The sequence below is a fragment of the Atractosteus spatula genome, chromosome 1 (genome assembly GCF_055471065.1).
Source record: "Atractosteus spatula isolate fAtrSpa1 chromosome 1, fAtrSpa1.hap1, whole genome shotgun sequence".
Taxonomy (NCBI): Eukaryota; Metazoa; Chordata; class Actinopteri; order Semionotiformes; family Lepisosteidae; genus Atractosteus; species Atractosteus spatula.
The window spans coordinates 5,307,062-5,320,579 of NC_142706.1; the positions used below are offsets into that span (position 1 = coordinate 5,307,062).

A 13,518-nucleotide genomic window follows, 5' to 3' on the forward strand; every position below is an offset into this window, starting at 1 on the left:
TGTCCAGCAATGTGGTTTTATGTTTATACAGGATGACTGTAATTGGTCTTGTATTAATGGATATAATTATTCCTGACTGGAAGAGATCCCTCATGTGACTCCTCTGTTTCTGAAAGACCCGTTGCTTGATAGTTACTGTATATGACATTGTGTGGGTCTCAGACAACTTCAGGTGCGTCATGTCAATTGGTAGCATTTATTAGGGAGTGGATTGGTCCTGATGCTCTCAGGGTTATGTTACAATGTTGCAACATTGCAATAGCTTGCAGTCTGATAAAGAACTGCAGCTCTACATTAATGTTTCTGTTGAATGATGTACTGTACATCATCATTCCTAACGAAATTGTCACATTAATCCTCAGCAGGTCACAAGGTCTGCAAAGGAACATTTACTGTATGCCCTAATATTCTCTAAAGGTACATAAGTACAGAGGCTACATACTGTATACTGTAGAGCAATGTATTTATTTTTTTCAGTCTGTTTGGGGTCTACATTGCAAATTCTCTTTGTATGGCTATGACAAAAGCCATATGTTACAATCTGAAACCAGCATGTGACAAACCCCACCCTTAAAGAAGGGGCTCCAATGATCTGATCACACACAAAATCCATGATGGTTATACAATTTCATAGTTAATTTCACAGTGCTTCTCATGTTTCACAATATACAGTATATAGTATTTCCATTGCTAAATTGGAAATTGAGTAACTGCCTAATAATAGCAATTTGTGAATAATAATACTTACAGTAAGTTAATAAGTTACTTTAGCATAATTATTAAATACAGTACAGTATGTTTGTCAACAAACTTTACGTTTTTTAAGTGTTTCATTATATGGGCATGCACAGAAAGTACTGGAAGTACTGGAGCAGTAGATAAAACAAGAAAATATAACTGTGTAGTTAATGGGATTGAGGAGACCTTTTGGCATTGGCGACTGCAATGAGTTGTAGACCTATCTATGTTATTGGTGGCATGAACCAGGCCATGGCCAGAACTTCTATATCGCAGCACCATGGTCTTGGGTTGAATACCAGCTTAGGGCATCTGTCTGTTGGGGCGGGTTGAATGTTTTTCCCAGGTGTTCTTGTTTCTTCCCACTTTTCAAAGACATTCTGGGATTGATTGTCTCCTTTATAGTTCAATTCAATTGATTGATTGATTGATTGATTAAGGAAATTGATTAATTAAGAGCATATGATTTCAAACAAGAAGAGGCCATTTGGCCCATTTAGAAACTAACTTCCACATGGTCCAATTGATCTAACGATCTCATCCAGTCGTTTCCTATAAGATGCTAGGGTATTGCCTTCAACAACATGGCTTAGTAGCTTGTTCCATACTCCCGAAAACATCTGTGTGAACAAGTGTCTAGTATTCTTGATATTAAATGTACTTCAACATACTGTATCTTCTTAACAGATGCCTCATTATGACACACTTATGGATATAATTGTCTGTCAACTATGTGACTAGTGATCTCTTAGCTAGTGGCTTTTAGACTGGGGTTCTAGTTTATGCTACCCATGCATTTCACTGCCCACCCTTCACAATTCATCATTATGTATGTCTTATTCTCGTGGTTGTAGGTATGCCCCATAGTCTTCTTGTTCTGTTCCCTGAAGCAGAATTCAGGAACTGTAATCCTCTGTAAATCTCTGTAATCTCATAGACAGTCTTACACGTAATGATCAAATCAATTTTCACATTGAAACACAATGATTGTTGAAATATACATTTAATAGGACCTCTCCGTAACATATTAAATAGAATCCTGTGCTGCTGGAGAAATGCTTGCCTCAGACTGTTTTCAATATAGTGTAAACTGTTTGTACTTTGGTGAAATTGTATAGCAGGATTGTACTGTAGATACTATAGACTATTATATACTGTACATACAGTACATGCCAGAAACCAGTGAGATCACTGTGAGCACACTCAACGAAGTTTAAAGGTTTAAATTATGTTTAAATCTAGTTGTTGGTCATAAAGTATACTAAGAAACCTTTTGGCATCAAACCTTTAATGGAGATACAGTAGGTTAATACTTGAAGATATGTTTTGATATACATTTTAGCATAAAGAAAATTTTTGAAATCCTTTTCGTGTGCTCCCATGCTCGCTAGCTACAGTGTAAGCACCGGGGGAGATTGATTGTTTATATTTACTCTTCGAGAAACGTAAATCAATTTTGTTTCAATGACATTTTCATCTATACTTTTTTCGTACTTTCGCTTACAATATGTTAACACCTCTATTTAATCTTCTCCATGTTTTCTGTACATGCTGTATAGTGGTTTGCATTTCCTGAAGCATAGTTTCAACAGCTACAGTAAGCTTAATACGAAACCACAGTAAGACAGGAGGCATTTATCAAAATGAAACAGAAGCTAAAAATGTTTCAATTCAAACTGAAAGAACACCCATCTTAAACATCTAAAATCTTGATAAAGAAGTTAATTCCTTCAGTACACTTACCTAAAACCGAATCTCTTACAGTGGACAGCGATGTGGTGCTGAAATTTGGTGTACTGCAAATCGCAGGCTCTCTCGACAGCTAATACCTGTTCGGTATCTCACCTCTGATTGGAGATTTTCAGAGCTCATCGGCCGCACGGTGCTCAAGAGAGAATTGTAATTGGTCACGTTTTAAGTCAATCAAGCCGAACAGGTCGTTTGGTTGTATCTGCTAACCCTTGACCCGATGGAAGTGACAGGACGCCATGGAAACGCGAAAATCTTGTAATGACCATTGCCGATTGTTTGGCGCGAAGATAATAAAGTATTTGTTAAAGCACTGCACTTAAATAGCAGTATTTGTTCATTAATGATTTCCTGCGTTTTCCGTGTGTGACATTAGTGAATGAACAACGTGTTTTTCTTTTACTATCACTATTATAATGTGTAAAGAGAAAAGTAAAAAAAAAAACTACACCTCTATACAATGTTAGTTCAGAGAAGTTGTAAACAGCTGATATGCCTACTCACACAACAGAGCTGTGACAAACAATACAATGCCGGAGACCCGGAAAAAATGCAACTATTGTATTAGTTATTTTGTGGCAAGTCCTTGCATCAACTCACATCCTCATCGCAGGGGAGAGATAAGTTTGCCATTTCTGCAATATACTGTATCTAGCCATGTCCCTATCAATGAAGTAGTAACCTCTGTATTTTGCATAGCGGCAGCCTGTACAATTAATAGAGATATGTAAACTTTAAAAAATAACATATACTGTACAGTATATAAGTCGAATAAGTAAGATCTTGAAGGGAAACAATATGTTCGTTTGCTGGAAAATTAATGTTGATGAAAAACAGTGAGGTCAAAATACAATATTAAAATAAAATATTCAACTAATATATATTTTATTAATACTGGTTGGGGCTGGTAAGATGTAAATGCACGTACGGTACTAAGATGAAAACAATTCTCGAGCCTGCAACAATAATGACGATGACAATTATGGCGATGATGATGATGATGATGATGATAATAATAATAATAATAGTTACATATTAACCTAATTTGTTTTTACATTCTGCTGATCCTGTGATCTAAAGTATAGTACTGAGAAATCTACACACCTTCTACCAATCAAATACTTCCAATCCTTCACACTGATTAGGACTAGAGACAATAATGGTTATACTTCTATCATTTGTCTCTATAAATCGTGACTGGCAAAACAAACAAATTCTGTTATATCTCCATGACTGTTTGTATGGCAAAGTAATTACTGGATTCAGTTTTTAACTGCAGTATGCAGAGGAAATACACATTTTGCATGTATTGGCTGTGATGTAACAGATGTCATAAATACAAACAGGGATTACTGAAATCTTAAAGGGTTTAACCAACACAGACATCTCCCACGTACTTGTAGGAGAGCTGCTCAATGGAGCTGCAAAGCCTGCAACAACTGAAGATGATCTGAGGTTGACGATGTAGCTCTCTAGGCTGAAGAGCCATCTACTGTATATCCACTAGTTTGCTTTAACAGTGGGAGGAGAACTGGCTACAAGGTGTTGTCCACGTCACACTGGCCAGTGACTGGCAGTAGACATTCATTTAATCCACACTGTCACTCATATCCCATTAGCTTGTTTGATAACATACTGTACAGTAGTGCACAGATGCACTTTGACATTGTTATACACTGTCAATCATTAGAAAACTCAGATTAGAGTAAATGCTGATTTATCAGATTAAATGACATCCTTCCATTTTCCTGACTATAATTACAAAATACTGACATTATTATTAGCTTTTGGCCATCATAGCACCTCATATCTTAATATGACAAAAATCTTTAGACTGTTCTGTCACTAACTGGCTTGGTCATTCAGTTGCAAAGAAAGAGAAGCACTATCACTAGCATTACGAGCCAACCTGACCTGGTCCAGTAGATGAGAAATGGTAGCTAGATGCACATTAAGACAATGTGTCATGAACTGCTATGACAATCTAGCATTCACAATGCCAAATGCCTGGTCAACATCTGCAATCATCACCCTTTCCATCTTATAACGAAATTCAGCAGACATGTATTGAATTTATAGGGCTGGGGGCTACATAGTACACATGCATTACAACATCTTCGCACAAATGACAGTTCTAGACATGTGTTTTGTTTGCTGAACACCTATCATTTATTCAGAAACAGCATTGAGATACACCAAACATTTTTTTCAAATGCCTAAACATTTCCTATCCTTTTTTATTGAAAATGGTTTAAAATGTGACTGGAAGATGTATTGAATAATTTCCCTTAAAACTATATTCCTGCATTTTATTGCCTTTCAATATATTAGTAAAATTGTTTTCTATAGTTTAGCTCTCCTATCCTGTTCTACACTTTCCCCACAGGTTTCTCTAAACATACAGTTATTCTTGTAATAGGTTTCTAATTAAAATGTTGTCTGATATTAAAAATACTTAGAGTGCATCTGTAGTAGAAAATGTACTGTATGTTATGTTATAATAATTAATATCTTGATTATCCTGAAATGAGCCAGTTTGATATGTGGTCATTGAGAAAACAGGTACACTTACAGTATAGTCACCTACAGTAGACATGTGCTGATTATAAACCTCTTTACAAACTACATTTATTGTAAATGCCTTAGACTCATAAGTGTATTGTTTCTGATACCATTAAGAACCATTCTTTAAACATTTTTTTGTTTTAATGCAGAGCATCAGTCTTCCTCAGTCTCCTAACAACCAAATTCAACACTAGATTTATCTCAAGATTTACATGAATACTTCCCCTTAATAAAAATTAGATTGAAAAAAGATTTTTTTTTACTTCATCATTCACAGTATAAACTAAACTACTCCTTTTGAACAGATACTATGAACTATGAGAATGTCTAAATTAATTAGCTCTTATGTATTTTACAACACTATCTAGAAAAACCATCTAAACAAACGTCTAGTTCTGTATTTCCATATACAGTATGATATAAAAATATTTATTTATGATCATTATTTTCCCATTATATTTAAAAATCAAAAGTTACAAAAATAGGATTTCACAATGCACTATTTTTTAAAAAAGTTTTTCTCAAATGAAATATAATGGCAATTAACTGAAATTACAACGGAACAAAAACAACACAACACAAACAACAGAAACCAACCAAAACCGTGGTGTGTAAAAGATAACAAAACGAAAACGTCTAAATCACAAACAGAAAGAAATTGAAACGATAGAAAATGGATCGTTTAAAATGATTAAACATATTTTTTCTGCACTTTTCGCAGCAAAAGTCCTTCAGTCGTTTAGAAAGGCATGCAACACTTACAGTACAGTACACACTACACCCACAAACCTACAGTAGATAACCAGTACTTGAACCCCACGAAATGATTTGGTCCTCGAAGTACAGTACGTCACAGGCTATTCATGCCAATGGATGTTTTGCCAATAGATGGCGGTCGTGCACATGTTGCGATTTCTTTTTCCACTTGTGAGCCTGGGAGACATGATAAAGGGTGTGTTCCACAGAGATAAAAGTACCCCCTTGGCAAACATAATACGTTCTAAAGATAAGGAATTTCGGACAATACACGTAAGGTCAACCCAAGCAAGCCTATTTTATAGTTTCTCACATAAAAAACCCTGAAATCCGTCAACTGAAACAATCGCTTTTCAGTAAACCTTGTGAAATGGAGAATCAAATTGCAATACCTGCAGTCCTACCAAAAACCTCATCAAATCCTTCCAAGAGTATCCAGGTTTTTTAGATTTCTAATATTGTTGTCATCTGCTTCTCTGCAGGGTAAGAATGCTTGTATCAGTAATTCAATTGTTTATTTCAACCTATTTAGCATATAATAATAATAACAATAATTATTATTATTATTTATTTAACTATTATTGTTATTCAATAACATTTTCATTTAAGTAACATCATTAACATTTTAAAAATAGGTTGTATGCACATACAATACATATACGATTATTATTATTATTATTTTATCTCACTGATAGCTGTCACTTTGTCTCTCTTAATGGGTATAGGTCTGAAACTGGTCTTGTTAAGTCTGGTGTTCCTCAGAGCTCAATACTGGGCTCCTTGCTTTTCAGCATTTACATGTTTCCACTTGGTCAACTTTTAAGATCATATGGCCTCAGCTATCATTTCTTTGCTGATGATACTCAAATATACATCCATATCAAACCTGACACTGATGTGGCTGTCTCTATTCTATCTATTTGCATCTCTGACATAAAAACTTGGATGACTCAAAATTTTCTTCATTTTTATTGTGACAAGATTGAAGTCATGCTTATTGGCACCCCCATCAACTTTGTAAAGCCAATTCTGTAACCCTATCTGTAGATGGTTCTGTTCTTGAGCCTCAGTCTAAATTGAAAAACCTTGGGGTGATATTCGATTGTCAAAACATATTTTTTTCACCTCAGAAACATTGCTAGACTATGCCATATGTTATCACTAACTGTGGCTGAAAAGCTGATCAACAAAATTGTGTTTTCCCGAATTGACTACTGTAAACTCTACTCGCTGCTGTACCTAAATCTACATTGAACAAACTACAGTACAGGTATGTCCAAAATTCGGCAGCCAGAATCCTGACCAGGTCTGGTGCAAGTGATCACGTTACTCCTATCCTGGAGTCCTTGCACTGGCTTCCTGTCAAATTCCGTGTAGACTTTAAAATCCTCATGCTCACCTATAAGGCTCTGCACGGCTTGGCACCTCAGTACCTCTGAACTATTATCACCCTACAGTACTCCCCATCTCACAACCTTCGCTCTTCTAATTCTGGTCTCCTAACTGTTCCCCAAGCCCATCTACATTTGATGGGTGACGGGGCCTTCTCCTGTTATGCACCCAAGCTCTGGAACTCTCTCCCCAAGAAGTCACCTTCTCTAAACTCCTTCAAATCCAGACTCAAAACCTTCTTCTTAAGAACAGCCTTTACTTAACTGGTTCCATTCTTTACCCCTCTGCTCCTACTATACTTAGTACCACCATCCACGGTCTCCTCTGTGTATTGTAATTGTGTTTTATCTTGTGTATTCTTTTTATTTATTTTTGTTGTCATTCTGTATAGGGCTTTGAAAAGCCACCTTTAAAGGCGCTATATAAAATAAAGTTTATTATAATTTAAGACTATACAGTATATACAGTATAAGCTATGTTCTTCACAAAATGTACTGTAAGGGTTCATTATATAGATTTACTACTCTATATAAGAGTAGTAAATCTACTCTATTCTGTTCCCTACACTCAACTATATAGTATACAGTAGTTCTTTTTTATGTATTTGTATACAAGTACTGGAGGTTGTAAAAAATAATTTCCGGCAGAATATTATAGATACACAAACTCTCAGATCATTATTGTTTAGAATGTGAAAACCCATTACATAATTGTGGAATATAATAGCCTTGAATGCATGAAAGCCCGAAGTTATTAGCTTTCATGATCACTAGGGCTTTGCACCATCGATGTTTTATTATTTTGCTTCCAATACTTTCAAAATGACAAAAATGAAAATGAAAAGCAATTTGCTATTATCTTCAAAATTACTTCCTCAAAAAAAAATTTAACTTGACATTAAGGTTATTTTCAGCATATACTGTAATTGAAAAGTCTTACTAGCATTAAGTGCAGTTTTTCATTTATAATAACATTTCAATTTTATTTGTCATGTGTGCATCTGTGATCTTCACATTTGGAGAGCTACTGCCTTGGTACAGGAAACATGAAATCCTAAATGTCCAAAATCTTTCTGCTAGTTCCTTAACAACAAAGAAAATACTTGGAATTAAGGTCAATTAAGTTCACAATTTAATTAAGTAATTAAGACCTCTGGCTGAATGGAAGCCAAAAATCCTAGTTGATTGCAGAAGCTGTAATGAAGTTCACTGATCTAGAATATATATTTCCATTATACACCTTTAACCATTTACCTTCCAGTTTCCATAATAGTCTGGGAATGTTGCACATCCAATTTAATTTATTTCAAGGCAGTGGAAAGGCCACAAAGCAGCTCAGGTGACCTCACAAAACTAGATGAACGTCTTGGCCACCAACCTTGTTAATCATACAGCTAAAGTTAAACGGATATACAAGAGCCACTAGATTTACATAACTTTAAGAGTTGCCAGTTTCAGTATGATTGGAAGGATGGTGCACCAGATATTTGTTTTAATACCTACTGTACTGTATACGTCTGCTATTTTTAAAGAAAAGTGTTAAACGTAAGCATTAAAAACATAGTAAGTAATGCACTCTTCATGTTGTCATGGCTCAATCAATTTTAACAAAATACCTGAATGGCAGGATTATGATATACTGCATACAGTACACGACTCAAAATCCTATGCATAAATCTGGAATCAACGTTACAGAAAGGTCCACTGTATCAACAGACACATACGGTACATTGAGATCAACCACCATTATAAAGCAATAATTTTCTGGTACTGTAGCTGCTTTACAACAGAGAACAATCGCTGTGGTGTGTTGTGTGCTGAGTGTGACTTCTTAATAACAATCTACACTCTGCCATTTTGCAACATGTTTTTCCATCTAATAGTACATGTAGGTGCATCTGGTTTTGATCATTTAAGTTGGTTTCCTGATTTGAACGGACATGCTGTATATTGTACCGAATGGCCTTCCACCATTCCTGTTTTCAAATTACAGGTATGTAGTTCTAGTTATGTGAATAACTTGCAGAAAGACATCTAATGTAAGGATGTAACACATTCAGAAACCCCACTGCTTTTTACCTGTGTCATTTTAGGAGATAGAACTGCTGGAGAACCAGAATAAATGCAGCTACAGTATATTCTATAATACTGTTTATCTTGAATCTGTGTTTCAGTGAATAATGACACTAGTTTTTACTTTTCATGTGGGTAGATTGTCAATAAACGAGTCAGGCAAATTATCAGACACGATATCTAGAGCCCTGTAAGGGCACACAGTACACAGCACGTCTGCTATACAGCATATACAGTACAGCAGGTGGGGAGACTGACTGCTGCTTGGGATGGTTAATAATCAGATCAGATCTTAACTGAATGCCCTGGAGAACTGATTCCCAGGCCTGGAGTACCCCTGTGTCTTGTGGTTTCATTTAAACTGAGCTCTTAATTAATTACATTTATTGAACCTTTAATTGAACTGAATGACTATTTTGAAAGGGGTTTGTTTGCACCCAGGGTGTAGTTTCACAAATAACCTTTTTTGTATGTAATTTTGTGTATGTAATTTTCAAAAAATATGAATGATCAGAACTCAGAATGATCAGGTGATTCTGTGCAGACACAGGTGAGACCCGTGTCCCACCTTCCAGCACAAGTTTCATGGTCATTTCGATCCACTGGAGAAAACTCAGTTTGGGATTTCAGTGAGTCAGGCTAACAAAAATGAAACCAGAAAACCTGTATGAGGCTCCTCCAGAACCAGGATTATGCAACAGAGACTAGAGGACTTTAGTGTGTTTTTTTAATAGCTCTCTTAAAATCTGCTGTAAAACAGACTCAACATGCTAAATGCCATCAACATTTCCCGTATGTGGTAAAAGAACACTTCAAGCACACAAATAAATTAATCAACAACATATTATGAGCTGCTACTGGTTCAAAATATCAGGAATAACAAGAAGAATCAGCAATCAATCTGAATTCTTGAGCTGGCTTGATTACAAAATAAACTGACTCCTGTTCAAAACAAGGGAAGAGGGAACTGCACCTTAAAACATTAACATGTGGATACGACAAATGTACAGTACAGGGAATTGTGTATACAGTACCTGATGCGATGTTCTGTATGGTTTACCATGGTAAGAGCACAGTAAAGTGTAGTAAAACATAATGAATAATGGTCAAATACGGGGACAGATCCCTTCAACTGAGGAAGACCGTTGCAGCGTAAAGGCACAGAATGTGTAAGGGAAACCTTCCAAACCATACAATCTGTTAAACTTTCAAAAAGTAGTTTGTGAAATCATACTGTAGGTCTTCCTCTTGATATTCTGCTGACTTTTGAATACTTATAAGTGGTATTTGCTGAATGTGACTGCTCGCGCTGTTGTTTTATTAAATGTTGTTGCGGATTGTCCGTGTTTTGATAGATAACACTTGGCGAAACATCGCCGGTGAATGATCTACTTGAAGCTATTTCTCATAATATTAGCATGTTCTTATTTCTAACTACACGTCTGTATCCTCTTTAGAATCTTTATTACTAAAATATACATAACAAATACTGCATTAAAAATAATACTTACTGTATGATGTTAATGACACAAAAAGCAACAGTTTAGCTACAGAATGACCACTGAGGCTTCAAGGCATCGTTAGCCTAAACCCCGACGAGTTCTCATACTGTTGTTGCCAACATTTGCAAAAATGGTGAACAGTTTTTTTTTTGGTGTTCATCAGTCTTTCATTGACACAAAAACGCAATTATTTGAGCGCCGGTTCCTTGCGGCGCTGGACTCCGCCCGCTTCTTGTCTGTGTGACGTCCCGTGTTCCCACAGTGAGCGTTAGAGACCCATTTGAAGCCGCTAACAAATAAGTTAGGATTCTACAATAAAGCAAAACTGTAACAAAAAAGGCAGGAAAAAAAAGTTTCGGGGAAGAAGAAGTTGCTGTTAAGATGGGTGAGTAGTGTTCTTAGTTATGTTGCGTTACTTAATGAGATAGTATTTGTGACATCTTATGGGCTGGATTCCAACTTCTCTTTACCAGAGGACGCATTATGTAAAGCTTTGTAGCCTCAGACTTCTTGACTTCGAAGTTTAATCAGTAATCCAAGCAGATGATCAAACGGAATAAAATGTGGGTAAACTTGATTTAAACTACCTTGGGTTACTCTGCTAATGGTAAAATTGAGTATTATTCAGTTTTTTTTTAATCAAGTTGCAGTGTCTCATGGGAGCCGTTGTAGTTAATTATGTTTGCTTGGCTAAATTGATTATTAATTGTCCTGTTGGGAGAGACTAAGAAGGCCTGTATCTGAAAGTATACACCAAATAAATGCAGATTGTATTAAAACAAACTGTGCTGGCAAAAACCGTCCTCACACCGAGCAGTCCATGTGAATAGGTACTGTAAAACTAACATCATACTAAGTGGAATTAAGGACACATCTTCATGGAAGTCTGGTTTAATGACGTACTGATTCTATTGCGTTTCTTCGTGGTATAATATAGCAATAAGTTAAAAATATATTCGAGATTACTTTTTAAGATTATAAAAAGCGTAATTAATCTTTTGGGGACACGTGACCCCGGACATTATTTTAATTAATAAGCTTGTGTTGGTTTTTGAGATTTTATTGCGCTGTCCAGTATTAGTGGTTAACTTTAAGCTGCTAAAAGCAGATAATCAGATTATCATTGGTTGTCTCTTAGATCGTGCGTGGTTGTGACTGTGGATTCAGTTCGTGCATTTCCCGTTTTGTTGAAGAACATTCCTTGATATAGGACTTGCACATAAAATAACGTAATTTACTGTAGATGACAACAGAAGTGTCATTATTAATGCAGAAAACTGTAGAAAGCTAAAGAACGAGATGGTGAAACGCGGTGGAGTATCTCAATGAAAAAAACGTAAAAAGGAAGTACAGTAATTGGTGTGCCATTCTTATTCTTATGCCTTTCTGAAGAGCTTTCTAAAGTAGCCAGTAAAGTAATAAATGGGCAAATGACGCACAACCAAACACAAAACTGAAAAACGGCATTTTTGTGTAAGACAGCCAGTGAATAGGCAGATATCCGCCGTTGGAGACCGACATTGATTTAAACAGTTAACTTCAGTAGCAGGGTTATTCCTTTTCAGGCTTTCAAAGTGCTGCATTCTTACATAAAGTTTTAAAAATGTTGTGTTTGGGAAGGAAAAGGGCTGGTCTAAAAAGTAAGTTCGCTTCCGTTATGTTTATTCTTACATAAGCAGACGAGAGGCTGTCCCTGTCAGTTTTACCTTGAGTGCAATTGTGTAGACCAGCTTACAGCATGTAGGGAAGTTACAGTAACCTTAGATTTCCTGATTCATTGCTTGTTTTGCAGTTGCCATCCTGCAGGCCGCCTAATGAACAAGCTAGTACAAAAGATCACTGGGGAATCTTTAGAAAGAGTTTGGGTCACAAAGCAGATCAGTGAATTGTATACATTGTGTTGATATAAATGTATTTATTCTTTAATACTGTATATGTACTGGCTTTCAGAACTTGTAAAAGTAAGAAATGTTTCTCCTTTCCTTTTGAGCATCATTACGCTGGTGCTACTATTGGTAATGATGATGATCCATTCATTCAGTATCAGAAATCTGGTTATTCCGGGTAAGAGTGGCAGTAGAATAAGGCACAAGGCAAGACTCCAGTCCATTGCACCATTGCAGGGATCACACACACAGGAACAATGTAAAAACACTTATCGAGGCAGCACAGGGGTTTGGGAGGTCGAAGGACACAAGAGCACCTGGATCAATCCTGTTCTAATATGGTAATAGCATGTAAAACTTCCACAGTCCGGAACTGTACCCACAATTTAGGAGCTGTGAGGTACAGTAGCAGTGCTAACGGTCGTCTTGCCATGCTGCCCAAGGACACTGATACTGTATATATTAGTAAATGCCAGCAGCCATATCACCCTGCAACTCACAACTGGCAGCCCACTGAAGCTAAGCAGGTGTGAGCCTGGTCAGTACCTGGATGGGAGACCTCCTGGGAAAAACTAAGGTTGCTGCTGGAAGAGATGTTAGTGGGGCCAGCAGGGGGTGCTCACCCTGTGGTCCTAATGCCCCAGTATAGTGACGGGGACACTATACTGTAAACAGGCGCTGTCCTTCAGATGAGATGTAAAACCGAGGTCCTGACTCTCTGTGGTCATTAAAAATCCCAGGGCGTTTCTCAAAAAGAGTAGGGGTGTAACCCCAGTGTCCTGGCCAAATTTCCCATTGGCCCTTACCAATCATGGCCTCCTAATAATCCCCATCTATGAATTGGCTTCATTACTCTTA

The 13,518-nt window shown here is 36.6% G+C and overlaps 1 protein-coding gene across 2 annotated transcripts in view; it reads left to right on the forward strand.

Annotated features, from left to right (window-relative positions):
* The first annotated feature begins 10,990 nt into the window (after window positions 1-10,990).
* gpm6ab (glycoprotein M6Ab) overlaps window positions 10,991-13,518 on the forward strand; it is a 75,958-nt gene continuing 73,430 nt past the window's right edge. Inside the window, exon 1 of one of the 2 annotated variants that reach the window (XM_088912374.1) lies at window positions 10,991-11,159. In XM_088912374.1, coding sequence (XP_088768500.1) covers window positions 11,156-11,159 — 4 coding nt within the window. In that variant the 5' untranslated portion in view covers window positions 10,991-11,155. The remainder of the gene's footprint in view (window positions 11,160-13,518) is intronic. The other variant, XM_088912393.1, reaches the window with a different exon arrangement.